The sequence below is a fragment of the Xenopus tropicalis genome, chromosome 8 (assembly GCF_000004195.4).
Source record: "Xenopus tropicalis strain Nigerian chromosome 8, UCB_Xtro_10.0, whole genome shotgun sequence".
Classification (NCBI taxonomy): domain Eukaryota; kingdom Metazoa; phylum Chordata; class Amphibia; order Anura; family Pipidae; genus Xenopus; species Xenopus tropicalis.
The window spans coordinates 81,014,135-81,036,048 of record NC_030684.2 but is presented as its reverse complement, the minus strand read 5'-3'; the positions used below and the strand labels follow the sequence as shown (position 1 = coordinate 81,036,048).

The 21,914-nt window shown below is 39.6% G+C and overlaps 1 protein-coding gene across 1 annotated transcript in view; it reads right to left on the bottom strand.

Moving 5' to 3' along the window:
• Positions 1–554: 554 nt before the first annotated feature.
• lrfn1.2 (leucine rich repeat and fibronectin type III domain containing 1, gene 2) overlaps positions 555–21,914 on the bottom strand; it is a 33,904-nt gene continuing 12,544 nt past the window's right edge. Inside the window, exons 3-5 of the mRNA XM_002940360.5 lie at positions 13,832–14,325; positions 13,627–13,713; positions 555–957 (exon numbers count right to left, since the gene is read on the bottom strand). Coding sequence (XP_002940406.1) covers positions 13,655–13,713; positions 13,832–14,325 — 553 coding nt within the window. The 3' untranslated portion in view covers positions 555–957; positions 13,627–13,654. The remainder of the gene's footprint in view (positions 958–13,626; positions 13,714–13,831; positions 14,326–21,914) is intronic.

Here is a 21,914-nt window from a genome sequence, read left to right as displayed (position 1 = left end):
AAAGCAACTGGGAGGATTAAATTGGAAAAGGTACACAAGCAGGAATTGCTGAACTCCATGAAATGAATTGTTTGGGCAGCCTGGAATGGGCTGTGAACAACTTCTGTAAGGAAAGTTACCTGTGTGGAAAGAGTTTGGAATGTTTGCATCCATTTTTTCTCTTTGCACATTGCACCTACATTCATAAATGAGCCTTTGGGTAGCAGATAATGAAAACTTGCAGTTAATAGCAGGGGTAACCATGTCTGATGCCCATGGTCAGTGTTCTCCTAAAACTGTAAGCATGAATACTTAAGTCCATCTTAATTTCTCAAGTTCATTAATGTACATAATAAAATTCTGGAGAGCTTATCATTATGACCCAGTCTCTGTGAGCACACAGCTACTAAGACCTTCTGTCTATCCCCTTGGTGTAAGCTCCGTGCGCATATTTTACTCTCCTTGGAAAAGATAGAAATATATTGTAGGCACTGGGGTGTGTACTGAATAAAGCTGTTAGACAAAGAATCTGTCGTTTTATATGACGTGACCTAGTTCTCTGTGTACAGAAAACTGCAGCACTAGAGCCTGTTCATCTTAAGCAATTTTTATTAAAAAACATCTGGGCAGATTACAAAAGTATATATATATATCTTAAAAAACTATAAAATGGTTTTCAGTCTCTGGGGAGGGGTTAGAAAAGGAAATGGGACCTCTTCTATTATTCTGTTTAGTGTTTTGAAGAAGATGAGCAGTGAGGGGGGCTCAAAAATGTTTATGTGAGAGTCACGCAGCAAGGAAAAAAGGGGATCAGAAACCTCAGCCGTCCGATTTCCATGGTAACTAGCCTGCAACAGCAATCAGACTACCGATGAGAGGGTCAGAAAACAGCCGTGCTCCATCTCGCCCGATGAATCAGCAATTAACTGTCAGTTAGCCGTCAGGATTTCCTGAGACCTGTCTACTTAGCTCTTCATCCTTTCAGAAACAAACACAAAGAAATATATTAGGTGTCTGCATGTAAACTATTCATTCTCTCTTCAAGCAGGAAATATATCAGTGATCAGAATTGCAAAGAGTTGAAATGAAGAATACAACTGAATAGATCTGGTCTAATAACTAATGCAGCACAGACATTATCATGGTTTAATACCAATGCACCAGGGAGATTACGACTAACATCTTCTAATATTCATGCACCACAGAACTAGGTCTAGTCAAGGTCTCAGGGCTGTAGTACAAAGAACATAAAGGCACGCACATGCTCTGGTGGGTTTCCTTGCACTCAGCAAATAAATGCAGTAAGAAAGCAATCTTCAGATTACAGAGGGTTATAGATGTGGGAGATTCAGTACTTCATAGCAAATGTGAACATTGTGTTATAGAAAGTATTATACTGCAAGACAGAGTTGAACATTACCACATTAAACATTCTAAACCATTTACAGATTCAGATACTGGTACCTTCAATGCTAAGGAGCTAAACATTGGCACACGTTAATGCTAGCACAGGGCAGAGCTGCATGCCCTAATGCTAATGTAACATGCACAGCTCAACAATAGTACCTTCTAATCCATCACCAACACCCCCAGTTGTTAACAGAACACATAGATAGGCTACCTTCAATATGGAGGCTGTATAGAATCAAACATTGTCCTGATTAATACTGAAGCTATACATAGCATGGGTCGGACTTGCCTGCCAGAGCAACAAAAAATCTCCTGTAGGCTCAGTCTATGTAAATGTCTATCAGTCTTTTCTCCTTTTCACTATAGGCATACGATCTATACAAACCCCAGTATAATTTGTAATTTATTTTATTTATTACATTTATGCTACTTCAGTGTTAAACTCAGGCAGCCACCAATGCTCAGTCAAAAACTAGCACTTGCTGGTACCAATGCAGTAGAGAATATATCACTGGGAGCTTCTAATCCCAACACAGCAAAGAAACAAAAAAAGCATTGAGCTAGACAGTGGGATCAACACAGAGAACAGTGACGTCTGTTATTACTAATAAAGCTAAGAAAGTAACACTGCTGGCATGGATAATAATAACAGAGCACAGAGTTGCATATAAGCAATATTCTTAGGTGTGAGATAGACATTACAGCTATAGGTGGACTCCTACAGCATAAGGAGCAAATTCCCCCTTTTTTCTGACCCACCTCCAGACGCTGCCATCTGCTGGGGTTGCTGGTAGGCTGTGCTAAAATGACCCCATGCCGTGAACATGATTTTTTTTTAATAAAAAGGAAAATATGGGCTGTCAGTATGAGTGAGGGCCCCTGTGTCCTGGCAGGCACTATCACTAGCATACCTTATTCAGTTTTAACAATTCCTATCAATGATTATATTAAAGGCACAAGATTTTCCAGGTAACTTGGCTCTCCTGCTACCTATTCTCTTCTTCTAGAAGGTGCCCTCTCTGCAACACAGGACCTTCCTAGACCTAGCACCTAAAATTTGGATCCCTAACTTCTTGTCAGAGCCTCAGTTACTCAACTAGCAGGCCTACCTCTTTCTCTCACTAATGTGATGAGTGAATCTGTCCCGTTTCGCTTCGCCATAAAATTTGCGAAGCGGTGAAAAAATTCAAAACGCATTTGTCACTCAATTATTTTTGTCGCCGCCGTGCCCAATTTGATGTGCATCAAATTTTTTTTATGCGCGCTGAATTTTTCTGAATTTTTCCGCTGCAAATTTTTGTGAGACAATTCGTCAGTGTCGAAATGTGGAAATTTGCTGCGAATTCATGTCTGGCTAAAAAATTTGCTCATCACTACTCACTAATTATAGCGAGCTCAACAGATCTGGCACGAGCTGACCTGCTCACCTTGGTATAGCTATGAGGTGAGAGTCCTCCACTCTTAACTTCTTTGCATTAGCCAAGGGGGTGACCGACTGCTCTCCCTCTTATGCAGACTACCTAAGAAAATCCCCTCCTAAATGACATAGAAGAGAACCTGCTGTAGAACCTTTTCAACACCATCTTGTGACTGTAGCAATAACAACAACTAATCAACATAAAATATACTTATCAAATCATATCTACCCCTTACAATTCGTACCTTAACATGAATGAAGGGGAAGAAACCATCCCTAAACAGAGTCAGGGGCCTCCGACACCACCTGTCAGCTACATACAATGCTGTTCTAACATCTGTACCTTGACGGTATCAGAACCCTTCACACATCATTAATGCAACTCTAACAAGTAAGACCTGTCTTTGGTATGATACTTTGGTAATCCTATCAAAGTAACTCCACAGCATTCACACCTCTTTGAGTTTCAGGTGTCACCTCTCTGAAGAGTTACAATTAGCCGTTGTTATTGGATTAGTGGAAGAGTTTATATGCCAAGGACTTCCCATACAAGTCAGTTTAACTGAAGAAGCTGCTCGGATGAGTAGTGAAACGTCTTCAATGATTACTCAGCAAGTCCAGCTGCTTTAGATTTACCTCTACTAGATATACCATGACCTGGATGAATGAAACTCTTCATAGTCATAACTAATCAATATGAAATATATTTTCAAATTATATTTACCCCTTATGAGACTAGCCCATGGATTAGATTTGTGTGGCATTTTCAGTAAACTTTTATTTTCTCATTTACTAAAAATGTATCCAAACCTTTCTTAAAATATCTAATGTATGTGCCAAGACAACCTTTTCATAGAGGGAATACCAAAACCTATAGCTTGTCCCAAGTTATATTAAAGAAATTATTATATTATAATAATTATTAGAAAGATAGAATTAGACAGTAGAAACAAATAACTTATCTTTATAAAAAAAAAATATTGTAGTTTTGTGAGAATTTTTTGTGTTGCCTTTTAGCAGGGGTGATACATTCTTATGCCTGAGACAGAATTGCCTGGCTGCCCACATGGGAGTACATGAAACTTTAGAGAATCAACATTTTTTCTGTATCTACGAAGAGATTTGGCTCCCATGAAAAATGATACACCTGAGGCAAAGGTTTTTGCAGAAATGTATCTGTTCTACATGCTCACAATTGCCTTCTGTCGCTTTCATGCATGTTGAATTACAATGCTGTATTAGTGACTGGCACAGCTGTTGGAAATCTGTTCTATATATTTCTGTAGTAGTGCTGTAGCTTCCGATTATATCTCCTAGTTGTACTCTGAAAAATATTTCCCTGCTGAATTTGTTTGAGGATTTCTATCATAGCTTATCTTTTTTCAGGGTGGGCACAAGAGAGATAAGTACAGGTCATCTGAACAACTGATTCACAGACCAAATGGCCAAATGTTAAATCCTACCAGCCTACCAGTTTCCTGCCACATACTAATACTTCCTCCTAGTTCATATGCATATTTTTTTTTTATTTAGACTTCTTTACTGATGTCAGGTAAATATAATGACCAGTCTCACAAAGTTGGGGATTTAAAAGATCCATAAAACAAAATATTGCCACAACAGAGCAACTGCAAGCTAGGAAAGATTTTGTAGATTTTGAACATACAGTCTGTCAGCCATCACCAGAGATGGACTGGGCCGCCTCTGCGGGGGAGGGGGGTTTGAAGGCGGCGGGGGCCATTGGGGGGTGCAGGGGCCCCTGAGGCAGAAGCCCCAGTGGGTCCTGCACCCCCCAGCCCGACCCTGGCCATCACTAGTGGGCAGCAGTGGTGGAGCAGAGTATCAGGGAGGGTGCTGTTTTCCCATATGCAGCAGTCAGAATGTCAGTGTTCTCTGTTGCTGTAAAGTCTTTTTAATTTGGTTTAAAATGTAGCACACTGTTAACTACAGGCAGACATACATGCTTTATAATAAAGCCCATTCATCTAGTACTTGTAAAGCCCCTACTACTTCTTCCAGGTTCTATGCCCAAAAATGTCTTTAATTTTGTTATAGTGGCTCAGGCACAGACTTCGAGGGTAGTGGCACACTTGGCAAAAAAGGCCAATCCACTGTCCTCTGCCCAGTGTCCTGCAAGCACTGCATCCACATGTCCGGGCACAAAGAGGATATAACTGCATCAGTGTGAGCGAATTTGTCCCGTTTCACCAAATAAATTGTGAATCTGCTAAAAAAAATTACAGTGAAAATTCTCAAAACACAATAAGCGACTTTTTTATGTGCAACAAATGTATACGTGTGTGACTTTTTTATGCACAACTTTTTTTCTTACTCCAAATGGGCATTGTTTTCTTACTCCAAATGTCAGTCAATGGGCTTTTTTTGTCTCTGCTGTTTTGTGGCGAAAATTTTGTTTTGCGAAATGTAGAATTTTGCTGCATATCCATGCCTGCCGAAAAAATTTGCTTAGCACTAAACAGCATGCCTCAGATCTACTGGGACACTACACAGTTAGACAACTGTGAGGGATCAGAACATATGGCCCCAGTTGGTGCTTGATCCATTTTAAAGAGCAGGGCTGCACAACTGCAGATCTCCCATCTGCTCTCAAGTTTGTACACTCGAAATATCTACAACCACTCAGGACATTCTCTAGCATATCCAGTGTAATTTCTAGTTGTATTTGTTAAATTGCAAATGTGTTATGGGTTGACATTCGCATTTAGGACCCACACAAGGTCCTTGCTAGTGGCATATCTGTTGTATAATCCTACTTTGTATCTAAACAATGCCTCAAGTATATCCCTGCTTCTGCAACTGGGGAAAATCCTACACTGATTTCTCTTTACAGTAGTGCTGTGTCTCTGCTATATGTTTGAGTAGGTATAGTAATAATTTTGCATGCCTCCACCTAGGGTATGGACAGAGTAGACTGTAAAACTTGCCCCTAGGAACATCTCTGAACTGCAGTAACAAAAAAGAAGAAGTTGAGAGGTTTATTTGCAGGAAAAATGTCAATTTTACCAACATTTATGTACATACAGTCTGCCAGACAGGAAGGAATTGACACAGCTTTTGGGGTTTTTGGGGTTCCATGCCCTGAAATGAGCATGTTTCAGAGCCCTGTCAAGGGCTTCCTTTTCTTCGATATCCTGAAAATATCTGCCACTGGGGTCCCCTATTTACTTTCCACATGCCATGATCTCCCTTTCAAGCTCACTCTTTCCTACCTGCTTCTCATTCCATCAAGGCCTTTCTTCCTGCACAGCTCCTCCCTGCACAAAAACAAGACAGAGCAGAAAAATGCTGCTCCGAATGACTAGCACAGAGGATGGGAAAGGGATCATCAGGAACAACACACCCTGTAAGAAAACCTTTGCATACCTGGAATTTTCATACATAAAGCTTGCTACCAGTATTAATATATCAAATCTAATTGTACAACAATATCAGGTCTTTAAAAAATCGACGTGAGGCATGAAAAACCTCTTGGGGAAGAAAAACATTTGCTTTGGACTTTTACCCACAAATGAGTGCAAAGGTGTTTTTTCCAGAGCACAGGATACACGCGGCTTCATAAATCTTTAGTTCCATAGAGAAAAAACCTTTCACCTGTATTCTGTAGCATGTATTCTCACACTGATGGGAACTTTCTAGCAGTTCAACGTCTCCTTGCCCTCTCTTTAACCATAATCTAATTTCCGACAGCCTCGCATTCCCCATCCCACACAGCTCATACTGTAGAAGTATAGAGAAAATAGATATGTATTTTCTATTGGATGCATTTGAATGCATCTTTTTTCATCGCCTGGTTAGCCATTATGCACTGTTACATGACACATATCTGAAAAGAACAATGCATATATACAAACTGAATCTGGAGGTGAACATTGAACAATGCACATATGCCAAATGAATTTCAAGACCAGTTACCAAAGAAGGTAAATATATGAATTGATTTGGTGTCCATATGCTGAACAATGCACACATGCTAATAATGGGCCAGAGTCTGAGAAATTCACATGCACAAACTGAATATGAAGCATAGATACTGAACAATGCACATACACTGACTGAATATATAGAATAGACAATAAAACATACACAATACAAACACAATATTAAGGCAGTATACTGTAATTCTATAAATAGCCAACAGATTCAACAGTGAAACATGCAAACTTTTATTTGCTCAAATTGTTAACAAAAATTCAAAAACAAATCATACTATACCAAACGACAAACAGGTACATCCCAGTGCCACATGGTTCCCATACTCCGCCCTCCTTACATGTTTTGCACCATTGGGTGTTTCATCAGAGGAGGATTTCTCTGTGTTTTATTTCCTTTTATTTTATTTACTGTTTGTATGTGTATGTCTCTTTTTGTAAAACCTTTTTAAATGCACTGTTTACCCTTGTAATATTAAATATAAAATTTAATTTAAGTTATGTCCTTTGGCTCCCCAACATACCTTGTATAAATGTTGGGCCTAAATGTATTAACTGCTTGGCTGTATGTGTATTGAGTAGAGGCAAGTTCTGTGTAAAGACTATTTAACTAGTTGACTGCTAGCAGGAGAGTGTGTTTGTAAATTAACCCTTTGGCTGCTAGTGTGTTTGTGGAATTAGTGGAAACTTATAGTGAGAGAAAGCTTGTGTGATATATTTGTGCATTAGGTTTCTATCGCCTGTTAATGATAAATGGTGGCAGCGAATAGTTATTTGGGGCGGTGGTGTGTTTGGGGGTGCTTGATGTTAGTCTAACCTGTGTGAAATGTGACTGAGTGTAACCCCTTGTTGCCCCTCCCCTTGTCATACGCGTCTGAGAGTGGCGTGTTCCTGACAACGGGAATTACTGGATTAACACTGAATGCTGTTTGAAGGGGGTTTAAAGTAATTAAAAGTAGCATAAAATCCCAAAACATGACAAACTGAATTTTGGGAAAAGACACTAAACAGCACACATAAAGATTCTCTCTCAACCCAAAATCAGATAATTCCTTTGATGGGTCTCCTTTGTTAGAAAGGCATCAAACTTTTGTAATACCAACAATGATTCTCTTATTACCACCCGTGTACAAAGTTAATTCCATATTTAAAGGAGCAGTTCAGTGTAAAAATGAAAATGGGCCAAATAGTTAGTTAGCCAAAAATGTAATCTATAAAGGTTGGATAGATATCTAACATAATGGCCAGAACACTACTTCCTACTTTACAGGTCTCTAAGCTGTAGCCAACCAGTGACTTGAGGTAGCCAATCAGTGACTTCAGGGGGGGCCATATGGGACATAACTGCTCAGTTAGTTTGCATTTCAATCTGACCTGCGTGCTCACAAACTAACTAAACAGTCCCATGTGCCCCCCCCTAAAGTCGCTGGCTAACTAAGAGGTTAGGGAGCTAAAAGCAGGAAGTAGTGTTCTGGCTATTATGTTAGATGTCTGCCTACTCCAGCCTTTATAGATTACATTTTGCCTAACCAACTATATTACATTTATTTTTTTATTTTGCACAGTCTATCTTTTTTTACCCAGTTTCATTTTTACATTGAACTGTTTGTCTAAAACTGTGCTGTCCAGATTCTGTGGTTCTGAGGGCTGGAATTTCTCCAGCCTACATGGTGGAGGGCCAATAATGGAAGCCAGTTTTGGCCACTCCCCTTTTTAAAACCACACCCACTTGAAACCACATCTGTGTAATCACAGGACCATAACCAAATTAATGGTGGTAGTACAGAAAAAAACTGCCATACTTTGCCTTCCTTACCCTGCCTGTGTGTGCCATACTCTGTCTTCCCTATTGCTGCCTGTGTGTGCCATACTCTGCCTGTCCTATGCTGCCTGTGTGTGCCATACTCTGCCTCCCCTATGCTGCCTGTGTGTGCCATACTCTGCCTGTCCTATGCTGCCTGTGTGTGCCATACTCTGTCAGCCCTACCCTGCCTTTGTGTGCTATACTCTGCCTGCCCTATGGTGCATGTGTGCGCCATACTCTGCCTGTCCTATGCTGCCTGTGTGCCATACTCTGCCAGCCCTACCCTGTCTGTGTGTGCCATACTCTGCCTGCCCTATGCTGCCTGTATGTGCCATATTCTGCCTGTGTTTGCTATACTCTGCGACAAATCTCCCTTGTTCCAGGCGGCTAATCTCCCCGAAATGCCATCCCACCGACGAAAATGTAAATCGTCAGTGGGATGGCATACGCGACGCCGCAATTTCCCCGAAATCGCAGAAGTTGCCTTGAGAGGAAGCCCTAAGAGTGAAGCCAGAGCCCTAAGAGTGAAGACACACAGAGTTAGTAGTAACAGCTACTTGTCATGGCTACTAAATGCCAGAAAATACCCTGCCATAGACAATACTGAGACTTGCCTCGGCTAAAACTTACGTAGAGACAATTATCAGTAAATGATCAGCACTATTTTAGTAGCCACAACAAGTAGCTGCTACTATTAGCTCCATGTGTCTTCACAGTTTTCTGTAGCTTGCTGTCTTTCATGATCTATGTGCATCTCTTCTTGTATTTGTTTCATATATCTATATCACCTTCTGCCCAGTGCCAACTTTTCATACCAAACATTGGCATCTTTAGGCAATCTTTGTTTTAATAAAAGGTTTTACAAGAGAACAAAATAGTTCTAAAATCTTTTAACTTAACATACTGGAAGGTTAATTTAGACCGCTAAAGCAGACCTGTCTAGTTATATGAGTAAGTTCCATTTATAGTGACAGAATAACAAAGTGAAATGTAGAATTAGAGGTTTTTTAATAACAGCAGTGGGTAGTTCTTGACATGGTGACACACATACAATCTACCAGCTTTCATTCAAACACAGCAGAAAGTGCCGAAATATCTTTTGTGCTCTGTGAGTCACCTTTATCCACCTTTGTCCATATGCTAGATCATTTAAAACCACTACTAATTATTTATATGCAGTGTTTCATGTAATATAAAGGCAAAGTTCACAGACTGCGCATTTCAAGCATTACTCACACAATTGCATTGATACACAGACTGACTCTATACTGAATTGTAACCTCACCACCAGTTAGTATTAAATGATGCATTACCCCCTCATATGTACAGAAGCAAATATGTAGAGAAGAGCAGGAGATATGTTTTCTTTGTCTGATTAAGTTGGCATGGAGGAAGGTGGGAGTCCAGGATAGTAGTAAATTGCAGTAGTCTAGACAGGAGTAAGAAACCTTGATAATTTAATTGGGAAAAAAGAGCACCAAGATGCAGCATGATTATGGATACCAAGAGCAAAGACCATTTGCATAAGAATAGAATGGCAAACTGTAGCAAACAGAGGCTAGATCCTGGAGAATAAATATAGAGAAGTGTCCTTTGGCTTTGGCAGTCTGGAGATAAAAAATCTTGTTGAATCTTATTTTTACATGAATGGTATCATAAGACAACCAGAAAAGGAGAGAATATGTGATCCAGTACCGATGTTGGGGACATGGGCGTAATGTTGGGGACAGGGCTATGACGTTACACGTCACATGGTTGGATAATATTTGTCTCAGTTTTACAACAGGTGGCAACCCAGGGCCCAACCCCAGGGATCAGCACCAAATCCCAAGTTCACAAAAGCATAAATGGTCAGTGCAAATGGCATTTCACAGTAGAATATGAATATGAACTATGAAGGGAAATTTGAGAACAAACTTCATGTTGGTTTGAAAAACTGAAATCATTGAAAGAAATTTCAGCCCACTTTTTCTAACCTTAGACCACAGTTATATAGTAAAAACAACTGTGCAATGTTTGGGGACCCTAGTTTTAATAGTGTCTGAATGGCAGCAATTTAAATTTCCCTACTGAAAGTCAACAAGTGACATCTGATTGGCAGTTGGTGGCTGCGGCCACTTTTTCTAACCTGGAACTGCAGTTACCCAGTGACTACATTTTACCATTGAAAGTAAATATGTGAAATGTGATTGGCTGTTGGTGGCTCCACCCACTTTTTCTAACTTTGAACAGCAAATACCCAGTGACTAACTTTGGAACGTTTAACAACCCTGGAATTAATATTTAAATAATCACATTAGTTTAAATATAAACCAATGAAATTTAATGGGTGTAAATGGATTTGCTGTTGTTGGCTCTGCCCACTTTTTCTAACCCTGAATACATAGTCAGCCAGTGACTGACTGTGCAAAGTTTGGCAACCCTGGCATCAAACCAATAAAATTCAATAGGTGAAATCTGATTGGCTGTTGGTAGCTCCTCCCACTACGAATAATAATAAGAAAAAGCGGAAGAATAAGCCGTAGAACAGTATGTTACATAATAAGAGAGACTAGCATTTTCAAGTCTATTATGGAGATACTGTAACATGGTCTTTGAGCAACAGAAAAATTGCTATAGAACATAGATAACATAAGACAAAATTGGCCATGTTATATCATCCTCACCATGTTCTTATCCTATAGCTGCATTATTTTGGGAGATCACAAACTGTCTGCAAAGGCGCATAACAAAATTCATTTAGTAGAGCTGTGCCTTACAGCGCCACAGTAGCTACAAAGTTCTCTGAGACCAAAGCCAAAACTTCTGGGAAAACATAGTAGCAAATAGCCTGTTTCTCTACTTATGAAGGGCCTTTATGCCTTTTGGAAAACCTACTACTGACTCTGTTGGTTTAGCTTTGCAACTTTAAGATGCACTCTCTAGCTGATTTAGGCATAGTTTTTGGGCCCTTGGTTTTGGCTGATTTCTTTATTATATAAAAATATTTTTATTATCCTTATTTTATAGAGCACTGCCATATTTATTTATCATTTTACATCATTCAGTCTCTGCCCAAGTAGAGCTGTTTGTAAACTAGGGTCATTTTCCTCAGGAGTCATTTGACCCACCAGTATTTTTTTAAATGTAGAAGAAAATCAGAGCACCCAGGCAATCCCAGGTAGCCACAAGGAAAATGTGCTACAGCTTTGCAGAGAGTGCCCTGGTTGGAACCATACTCCAGACTCCTATGCTATAAGAAAATACTGCCCCCTGAGCCATTGTGCTGCCCTTTTTAATAGGTTTTTCATTTTGTGTAAGAAAGTTTGAACCAGAAAAGAGCATATATATATCTAAATATGTGATGCTAATGATCTATTCTATAACATATAACAGCATGATTGTATTTTTCTGTTGCAGTCTCCCTTACATGCTGCAAGCTGCACTTATAGTACCAGATTTTATCACCTCCAAACAATGTGATGATGTGTGATGATGTCTCTGTGTGTGAGATGATGCTTCATGCACAAAAACACTTTAGTACACATGGATTGTATGAGACAAAAATAGATACGGCTTAAATACATATTAATGTATGGTTCACTGATGCTGGGATATTAGCCCTTCAGTGTATATCACAGTATCACTGACCAATATTAGGCAAAAAAAGGAAACTGTTGCTGACTGTGCCTCCTGCTGTCTATGTTAATATATATATATATATATATATATATATATATATACTACAAAAAAGACCAGCATCACCGAGATTCCTTGTGAAAAACAAAATGTGTATTTAAAACAGCATGAACAGCCATATATATATATATTACAGGCTTTCTGGATAAGGGATCCTACACCTTAACATATACAATAATACACAAGAGGCATGAATATCCTGTCAAATATATCTTTATAAAAGATGCTTAATGATGTCATCATACATACACACAGATACATAAAAAGATACATTTACGTAAACTCTTGAGGGCTCATTTACAGCAGCAGCTGCAATTCACTTCATGCGAAAATGGATGCAGTCCTCACATGTATTGACACCATTCATTATAGGTACTTGTGTCCAAACATTATCCCTTCATTTCTCTATAGTTGTGCTTATCCCACTCCCAATTCCAAACTGCATGCAATGCTTAACCCTGGAGTTACAACTGCCACAGGGTTTTTTTCCCAGTGTCCCACTGGCCCAGTCCAACCGTGGCTAAAATGCTACTGGAATTGTGGGTAAAAATGCTGCAGCTGGCACACTCAGGGGCCCCCAAAGTTACCAGGGACAGCAAAAAGCTGCTCCTGGTAACTTTAAGATCCAAATTTCCGGTTTTTAAAACTTGGCTCTGCTAGCGCAGAGAACACTATTGCTCTCTCTACACTAGCAATGTGGCCCCCTGGGCCCCTCCAGTGCAGTAAAAGTTAGTCCAGGGGAGCCAAGGAGGGTGCAGCATCTGAGGAGCCACCACAGGGGCCAGAAATGACCCTGGGCACTCTGCACTTGATTTGCACTTCATTTGTTATTGTAATGACCCCTTTGGTGACTCTTTTAGATGTATATATATATATATATATCCCAATACCTAGGGACAGGTTTACAAATGATCCAATATTTTTTTCATCAAGTGATAACCATTGCTACCACTAGGTGAAAGCAAACCTTTCTTTTGTGCCATGAAATGAATGAGTTAGTTGCCCATGACAGATCTCTGCAGTTCATGCAACTTTAGAAAGCCAAAGCAATGCGTAGGCCTTTCCACTGGCGACTCCTATTGTTGGCAGTGAAAAGGCATTTAGACAAGGTTAGTCGCCCGCAATAGCAGAGATCTATTGTGGGCAACTTACTCACTCCATGGGGAATCAGCCTTAATACTCCTTGCAAATTGTATGGGGCTGTGGAACACTTTTTGATGAATTGACTCATTTATATACTTTGATAAGTGTGTCAATCCTTTGATCACTTTCCTGATTGCCAGGACAATTTTAGGTAAGAGCTGATATCTACCCATATCTATCCCATAGCGTTGCATCCTATGAGATGGAAGGGTGATAGCCAATCAGTATTTTATTCGGTGACATACCTTGAACAACGCTCATTGGGAACATCAGTCAGATGTTAATATCTGTCCACTCACTGGAAGTACTCTTCTCCTCTAATGCTTTGCTTCCTGAAGGAATTAAGCAAAAAATTAACATTGAATTAGTCAATTAGCTGTCTGGAAAGTACTGGGAGCTAAAACTTTAAAATGTCTCCTTCACTTCTTGCCCAATTTCTTTGCAACTTACCCTGCTCTGGAGCATAGCTGCTTTTCTCACATGTATGCTTGTTTATTTTGTTGGATGGCACCTCTTCTGCTGTAGCAAACTCTATAGTAAGGGGCAGCTCCTCAGCACCTCCACTCAGCTTGGCACAAGAGTGGGCACATGCCATAGCTTGATGTCCATTGGTCTGAGAATACACATTGCTTACTCTGGTTTTTCCCACCTCCTCTTGGCCACTGTATACCTTGTACCTGATCATCAGGATGATGATAAACACTAGCACAGATGCCACAATAATTCCTCCTATAATGATAATCATGGTACCTCCCAGGAATTGAGTATGGAGTGGCTGGCACTGCCCACTCTCCTCCTGTGTGCTGAACTGGACACAGCCTACTAATCGTGTTGCAGTTAGAGCGGTCATTCCGTCGTCATACACAGCAAGGACACAGAGGTCATACTCACGTCCCGGTGCCAGGTCATTGACAAGGAAGCTCTTGTTACTTGGGTTGATCATCCTGCAGAACAGAGCACATGGGCTAGTGAGAGTGGGCACAGGTAAAGTAACCAAAGTAAAATGTGCCAGTAAGAAAATCATTAAAGAGGCAATTTATTAGGGAACATATATGTCCGCAAGTGCAGTGAGCAAAATGCAATTTCGAGCACAATTGCCATGTTTTTCCCACAATGCAGCATTTTTTCTCAGTATTCCAGTTTCATTGCGATCACAAACGGCTTTTCATGTAATTGTGCTATGGCTACCGCAATTGCATCTAGTTTGCAAAAATTAACACAACTGTGTGTGCACTTTTTGCATATTGTGTGCAGTTGCACCAAATTTTTTTAAAGTCTGGTGTCATTTTCAGTGTTCAGCATGTGAGTGACATTTTGGTGCAATTGAACAGCGTCCATTGACGCAGGGAACTAAGGGAACCCTGGAGCTACCGTCTGGTCCCAAGGTGGCAGTAGCTTCAGGGTTCCCCTGTCATTAGGCACAGCAGTGATTAATTCAGAACAGATGGCAGGAAAGCTTTTTTTCACATGCAACTATGGGAAAGTAGGAGGGACCGCAACTGAACTTGCAGACATACATGAGCCCTATCACATGTCGCAAATTATCAAGCAGAAAATGAGGTTCACCTGTCATATAAACTGATGCTACAGGGTTATTAAATTTTGATGCTAATTGTATTGGTTTCAAAGCTGCTATGTAATAGGAATTTGAATAAATTACTAATCTGCCATATATTGTGACATTTTGTATATACAGTATATTGTGTGACGGTCCCTAATCTCAGTGAATCAGCAGACAACAAGATGGGGAGCTACTGGGGGCATCTTTGGAGACACAGATCTTCCCTGCTAAAGGGCTGTGGTTGCCTTGGGCTGGTACAGAAGCCAAAACATTTCTAGCCTTAGGCTAGCCTAGGCTTTAGTTCTCCTTTAGATCTTCTTTACCACTTCCAGTCATAGAAGTCATAAAATAGTCTATAAATATAGCTTCCATTCAATTCATTCAATATTAATACTGATACAGATTAACTATTTGGTTGCTGAATAAAGTGCCTTAAAGTGGCATGATAAAAGTATTAACAAGCATGTGACATATATGTGAATGTATTTCTTCCATGACGTAGACTGACTGTGATCCCCCAAAGCTTTACATCCCTATGGACTTTCCTGGGCAAGGCAAAGCATAGATAATTCAAGAAACTGGAAACCAATGTTGATGTCAAAATGTCTTGAATGCACAGTATAATGAGAGAGAAAAACTGTGATATATGGAGGACTAAAAAAATAATATAGACAAGACCAAGAAATGAAGAATTAATGCATAAAATAAAATCAACTTGCACCATAATTAAACCATAAGTCAACAGCGGTGCAAGGTGTTACACTATTATTAGATAAACATCAAAAATTGCACTCAAAGAAATAGACCTAAATGACCTGTGCCGTGTTTTCCTATGAATGTTGACACTGCCACTACATATGTACTTCCACAATTCTTAAAACAAAAGTTGTTAAAGCAAAGTTCTTAAAGTCATGAAACAGTCTATAATTATTACAGAATCCAGAGTGCCCAGTGCCAATAGAAAAAAACGAATCCTTCTGAATATCCATAATGTGCGGATCTAAAAGTAAATATAATATTTAATATTCAGCGCTGAACCAATTAAATGCATGGGGACTTGATAATTACAGTCAAAATATCGATATAGCAAATAAAAGTATAGACGTAGAGCCAAAACAGAATCAAGTAAATATTCCAAATTAGATTTTGTGTGCCTTTTAAAATGCCTGGACTAAGGGGCCATTTATTATACTGCATAAAATGAAATTCACAAAAAAAATGGTGTAAAAAGCTGTGTAAAATAAATGATGAATGTATAAAGGTGTGTTTTATTTTCCGCTTATGCAGCAAAGCCTTGAGAATAGTCATGATTGAATATGTCCTGTTTCACTTCGCTGTAAAATTCACAAAATTACAAGAAAATCTATGAAACGGCAAAATATCCACGAAACGCATTTGTCGCACAACTTTTTTGTGCCCATTCGCTGCGAATCCATGCCTGATGGAAAAATTTGCTCACCACTACTGGCGAATATTGTCTCTGTTTTTTACACCACATAGTAAATCTGCCCTTTAGTGACATATATAATTTTCACACAGGGGAAGTCTTAGGGCCATGACAGAAGGGGAGCTTAGTCGCCCGTGACTAGTGATGAGCGAATCTGTCCCGTTTCGCTTCGCCGAAAATTTGGGAATCTTTCAAAAGATTCGCAAAACGGCGGAAAATTCGCGAAACCGTGAAAATGTCGGACGTCAAAAAAAATAGTCACCCGCGACTATTCTTTTGTCGCCCTCGGCTATTCTTTTATCGTGCGACTATTCTTTCGTTGCGCGGCTATTCTTTCGGCACCCGTGGCTATTCGTTTGTCACGCAGCTATTCTTTTGTTGCCCGCGGCTATTCTTTTTGGACATGCGGCGAATTTTGTCCACCGTGAATTTTTTCATCCGTTTCGCGAAACAATCCGCCAATGGCGAAACACGGAAATTCACCGCGAATCCATGCCTGGCGAAACATTTCGCCCATCACTCTCCCTTGTTGCAGGCGACTAATCTCCCCGTCTGCCACAGCCTTACACTTAAAACACATATCAGAACTGGCTTACACCCCAGAGATAATTCTATAGGACTTGTCATGTAGGATATTTACCTACAACCCACTGGCTCTACTATGTACCCTATCTCTCTCTATCTCTCTCTTTTCTTTTTCATTTTGCTTTACTGTAAAAAGTTAAAAAAGAAAACCTTGCATAAATACTTGCAGATATACTGGCAGATACACTTGCATATCAGAGACTCCAAAGTTTGTAATCCTTAAGGCTGTATGATATATCTTGCTTGCTGTCAATGGCTCTCCCACATAGGCACCCCTCTCACTGTCATGTGACTTACCTACGCCCACATATGGTTTTAGCCACTTCCAGTAGTGATGATCGAATCTGTCCCGAAACGGTGGAAAATTCGCAAATCTTTCAAAAGATTCGCAAAACGGCGAAAATGACGCACGTCAAAAAAAAATTGTCGCACGGCTATTCTCTTGTCCTGCGGCTATTCTTTTGTCGCCCGTGGCTATTCTTTTGTCGCCCGCGGCTATTCTTTTGTCGCCCGCGGCTATTCTTTTGTCGCCCGTGACTATTCTTTTGACGCGGGCGACAATTTTTGGACGTGCAGTGAATTTTTCTGCGGGAATTTTTTAATCCGTTTCGCAAAACAATCCGCCAATGGTGAAACGCGGAAATTCGCCGTGAATCCATGCCTGGCAAAACATTTCGCCCATCACTAATTTCCATCTTTAACATACAGCATGTTACTATTTGTGCCCACTGTACACACATTCCAACCTACAGTTTACCCACTAACCTAATGGCTTCTTCTGATGCACACAGGTAAAATGGCATAACCTCCCATAACATTATTTAAATACCCTGTGAATTAAAGCAATAGAAACAGAAAAAAAAGAAATCGTTTTTTTTTTCAAAACCTCTGTTTCGTTTGCAAAGTATATTTCAGATATTCCGATTCCTAGGGAACTGCCCTACAGGCATGCCTTAAAATATTGGTTGCTATTTCCTTGTGGAACAACCCATGGGTGTTAATACTTTGTGTTCCTAATACTTTAATCTAAAAATGTTAATTCCTCATGAACTACATGTAAATTATACGTTTTTTAACTGATTCATGTTTAGGTACCTCACAAAATCTTCCAAAAAGGGTGTGCCCTAAATCCATCCAGGAGTACCATCCTACCTACCACCACTGCCAGATCCTAAAGCATCTCATTTCCAACACCCCCCACAATGCAATAGGTAGAAGCACAAGTTGAACCCATCTCACTCTCCCTCAGCTGGAGGTAAAAGGATTAGTTGAACACAAAGAAATTATTCTCAAAAATAAATCAAAAGAGAAATCAATTACCAGTTCAGTGTTTTGTTTAAATGTATAATCCCTTGTTTCCACAAAACCCCTGGCTGCCTTAAGGGCTCTGGCACACGGGGAGATTAGTCGCCCGTGACAAATCTCCCTGTTCGCGGACGACTAATATCCCCGGATTGCCATCCCACCGGCGAAAATGTAAGTCGTCGGTGGGATGGCACACGCTGCGCAGGCGATTTCGGCAAATCGCCGAAAATGCCTCGTGAGGAATTAAGAAATGCAGGCTTTTCACATCAAGTGATACTCATCAGATATACTGTAACAAACCACTCTACCCATTTGACAACCTTATCTTATTCATAAGAGGGAAAGGTGTACAAATGTAGTCTAAACACCCAATCTATATATTGATTGATCAAATGGACTACCCACCCCCAAGATGATTGGCCTTCCAGGTGGTTTGACCACATCTTTATGTGGATCAGAAAGTAAACAATGAACCAGAATAACAGTATTCTCTCTATACATAAACTAAATTTCATATCAATAATTACCCTTCTGCCAGGCCTTTCTTTATTAAAACCTTAATCTTTATTTGTACATAAAGCAAAATGATTGCTCTGCAATTTCAAGTATTCATTTGATTCATATTTGACTTACCTAACATATTTCTTCTCTGCCCCTAACAAAGTTCTTCCCTGACAAGGGGTTTCCAAAAATGCATTTTGTGGTATCTAATTACCTATAAGTGCAAGTCTCTTACTTTTGGTTACATTATCCGCAAGTGTTTTGTTCCAGCTGTGTGGTCTTATGGCTTTTTTAACCAACTTCACAGAAATATTAACCTCTCTAACTTCTGACAAGGGGTGGGGGGGTTGATGCACTACTTGGGTTTTAAAACTGACAAAAAAAATCAATTTAGTGCCTTAACAAATCTCAGATTCTCTTTGTAACTATCTTCCTTCCAGAACAGATATTTGTACTTTCTGAAGCCCCTTCCAACCTGAGGAGGGTAATGTTTCCCTTTAGTATAATTATATCCCTATATTTGATGGATGCTGACTCATTATGTTGTTTAAAAAGGGTACCCTCTATCCATTTTATATTCATTATGATGCAATATGGGTACTTAGAAGGTTTATTATTTTCTAGTGCATTATACGGATGGGACCACTCTCGAGCATTATTTATATAATGATTTGTCATAGCTATTCCTAGTTTTATTGTACTCATAGTATAACTCTTATTCATGTGGATGATTCAATGTTGCAGATTGTAGAAGGGGGAATTAGACACTTGTAAATTGGCTAAAATTAATGTTACAGCCCTTAGAGGCACTGCCATTCTGTCTGCTGAATCTAACACCTTTTATTATGAAGCTCCCCTAATGTGATTCCTGTCATACCATGTCTACTTCTTTACACCAACAGCCCAAAAAGATTATTGGACAAAGGGATGAAATAGTATCCCATTTCTGAGGGGAAGAGTTTGGAAATACAATGGATAGAGAGTATTTTCCTAGAAAGGCATGCGTTTCTGTGTGTTTAGGTGTTCAGTGGACAAGGAACCACCTGGCACAATGGGTTTAATGAAAGGAGCCCCTGAAACCAACATTCCTTAGAGCAATGCCCTTTCCACTCTTATCAAACCATCACCCCATTGGATCTGTGGACCTGAGAGCAATAGCTCTGTGAACAACCCTTTTATGGTCTTGGTTTTAACATTTTTTTCCTATGTACTGTGCATATATACATGAAACATTAAAAAAGTTGTCTTTGTTTAATTGCACATATGTAATTTCTGTCCATTTCTTTAAGTGAATTTTTTTGTGTACTAATCAATTCTTTATTCTTTATTGTATTATTTAATAATAGTGTGACACCTTGCACATGTCTCTGATATGAGTTTGGAATCAGTTGACTTGTTTCTCTTTATGGCATAGTTTGCTTATTTTTTCAGTGTTGCCTATATAACTTATTTGGTCCTTCAACCAAATTAAATCCACAATTAAAAAAATACCATTTTAAGCAACTTTCATATCTGCATACATTTCGAGTGGTTTATAAGCATGTCCAACAGTTTATTGTAATGTTACTTTAAGAGGACATTCCTTTAACCTGTTTTCAGGGTACCAGGGGTGCACAGTTACAGTTTGCTACAGGTACTGGAATGGGAACCATAGGATTAGGCCTACCACTAGTAATTGCCTACTGCCTACATTAGACGCTTTTGTGTTTGTATACGTGTATTATTTCTACAAAATAAGGGTGAATACATTCAATATATAGATTATAGTACATACAAAATACAACCAATAACCAATATAAGAGGCAAATAGGCTCCTGTTTAACAAAGTTTATTTATCCTTATTTATATATTCTTAAGCTGACCATCAGAGCCAGGCTAGGAGGTACTGGCGCCCAAGGCACCTCTTGTCCCCACACCTGTTCTCTACCCATGTCAACTGTCTAGCTGCTGCCAGCACCCCCTCCCACCCACACTCCAACCTTTGCTCACTCACCCATGTGCCGCTCCCACTTACCCCTTTTAATAGCGGAGCAAAGAGTATTACCCTCTAGGTAATTGCCTCTTCTACCTACCCCTAATTCCAGCCCTGTTAGCCATACATACAAAAGATCTACCAGGTCACCAAAGGAGTAGATGTTTACCTGACTGGCCACCTACATAACTTAGGATGTTATTTGGCCTAATGCAAATCATCAATAATTGGGGCCAGTAAAAAGCCAATATAGGCTGACTACATACACACCCCTAATGCAGTGGCTGATTTACATTCTGTTAGCTGAACAAACCATGCTTATATAATGATATATGTTTTAGTCTCATGTGGTCAATGGCTTTGCATTTTGGTTAAGAATGTCTAAATCAGCAACTGATGTCATCCAGGGTTTATATCTATACCATGGAGCACAATGTGGGATATTTACTGTTCCCATTAAGATGAGCACATATTTCCCAGCATACACAAAATGATAATAAATAACATTTGTTGGCCACTACTGTCCACCTCTAGCTTTGCCTTATATTTCCATAGATCCAGGAAAGTAAGTGATGCAATATGATGGATTTATCTGGAGCAAAACAAGACTTGTCTCTGCTTAAACCTTTATTCTCTCCCATCAGGGGCGCTGGAGCTGGACATCACGCAAACTCGATACTGCTCTTTGAAAGCTAATTGCAGTTGTGTTGATTTTTGGTTTGAGTTTCGGAAGAGAATTGAACAAAGAGCAGGGAGAGGGGAATGGATCTTTGGCATGATGAGTTCTTAATGGCATTCAGATTAAATTAAAGCGGAATGGTGTAATCCCTAGGGCCAGAAATACAGAACCTATTATGTATAGGAAAAACTTCACTCTATGAAACTCTTCTAAGCATCATTTCCCATCTTTGACTACTACTTAGACTATAACATGCACAGCTATCTCTCACTCTATACTCTCTGTAATATATGCACCTGCCTATTAAAAGGAAACTATCACTCTAAGAAATAATTCCAAATTCTTTTCTATGGTTTTAGTCAAGCCACATAAACATCACTATATAGATTATATAAATTTTCTTTCTTTTAGTCTTGGAATTCCCAATCACAGCAAGCAGACAGGTGCCATTTTGTGTACACTGTTTTTAAAGCAAGCTTTGCA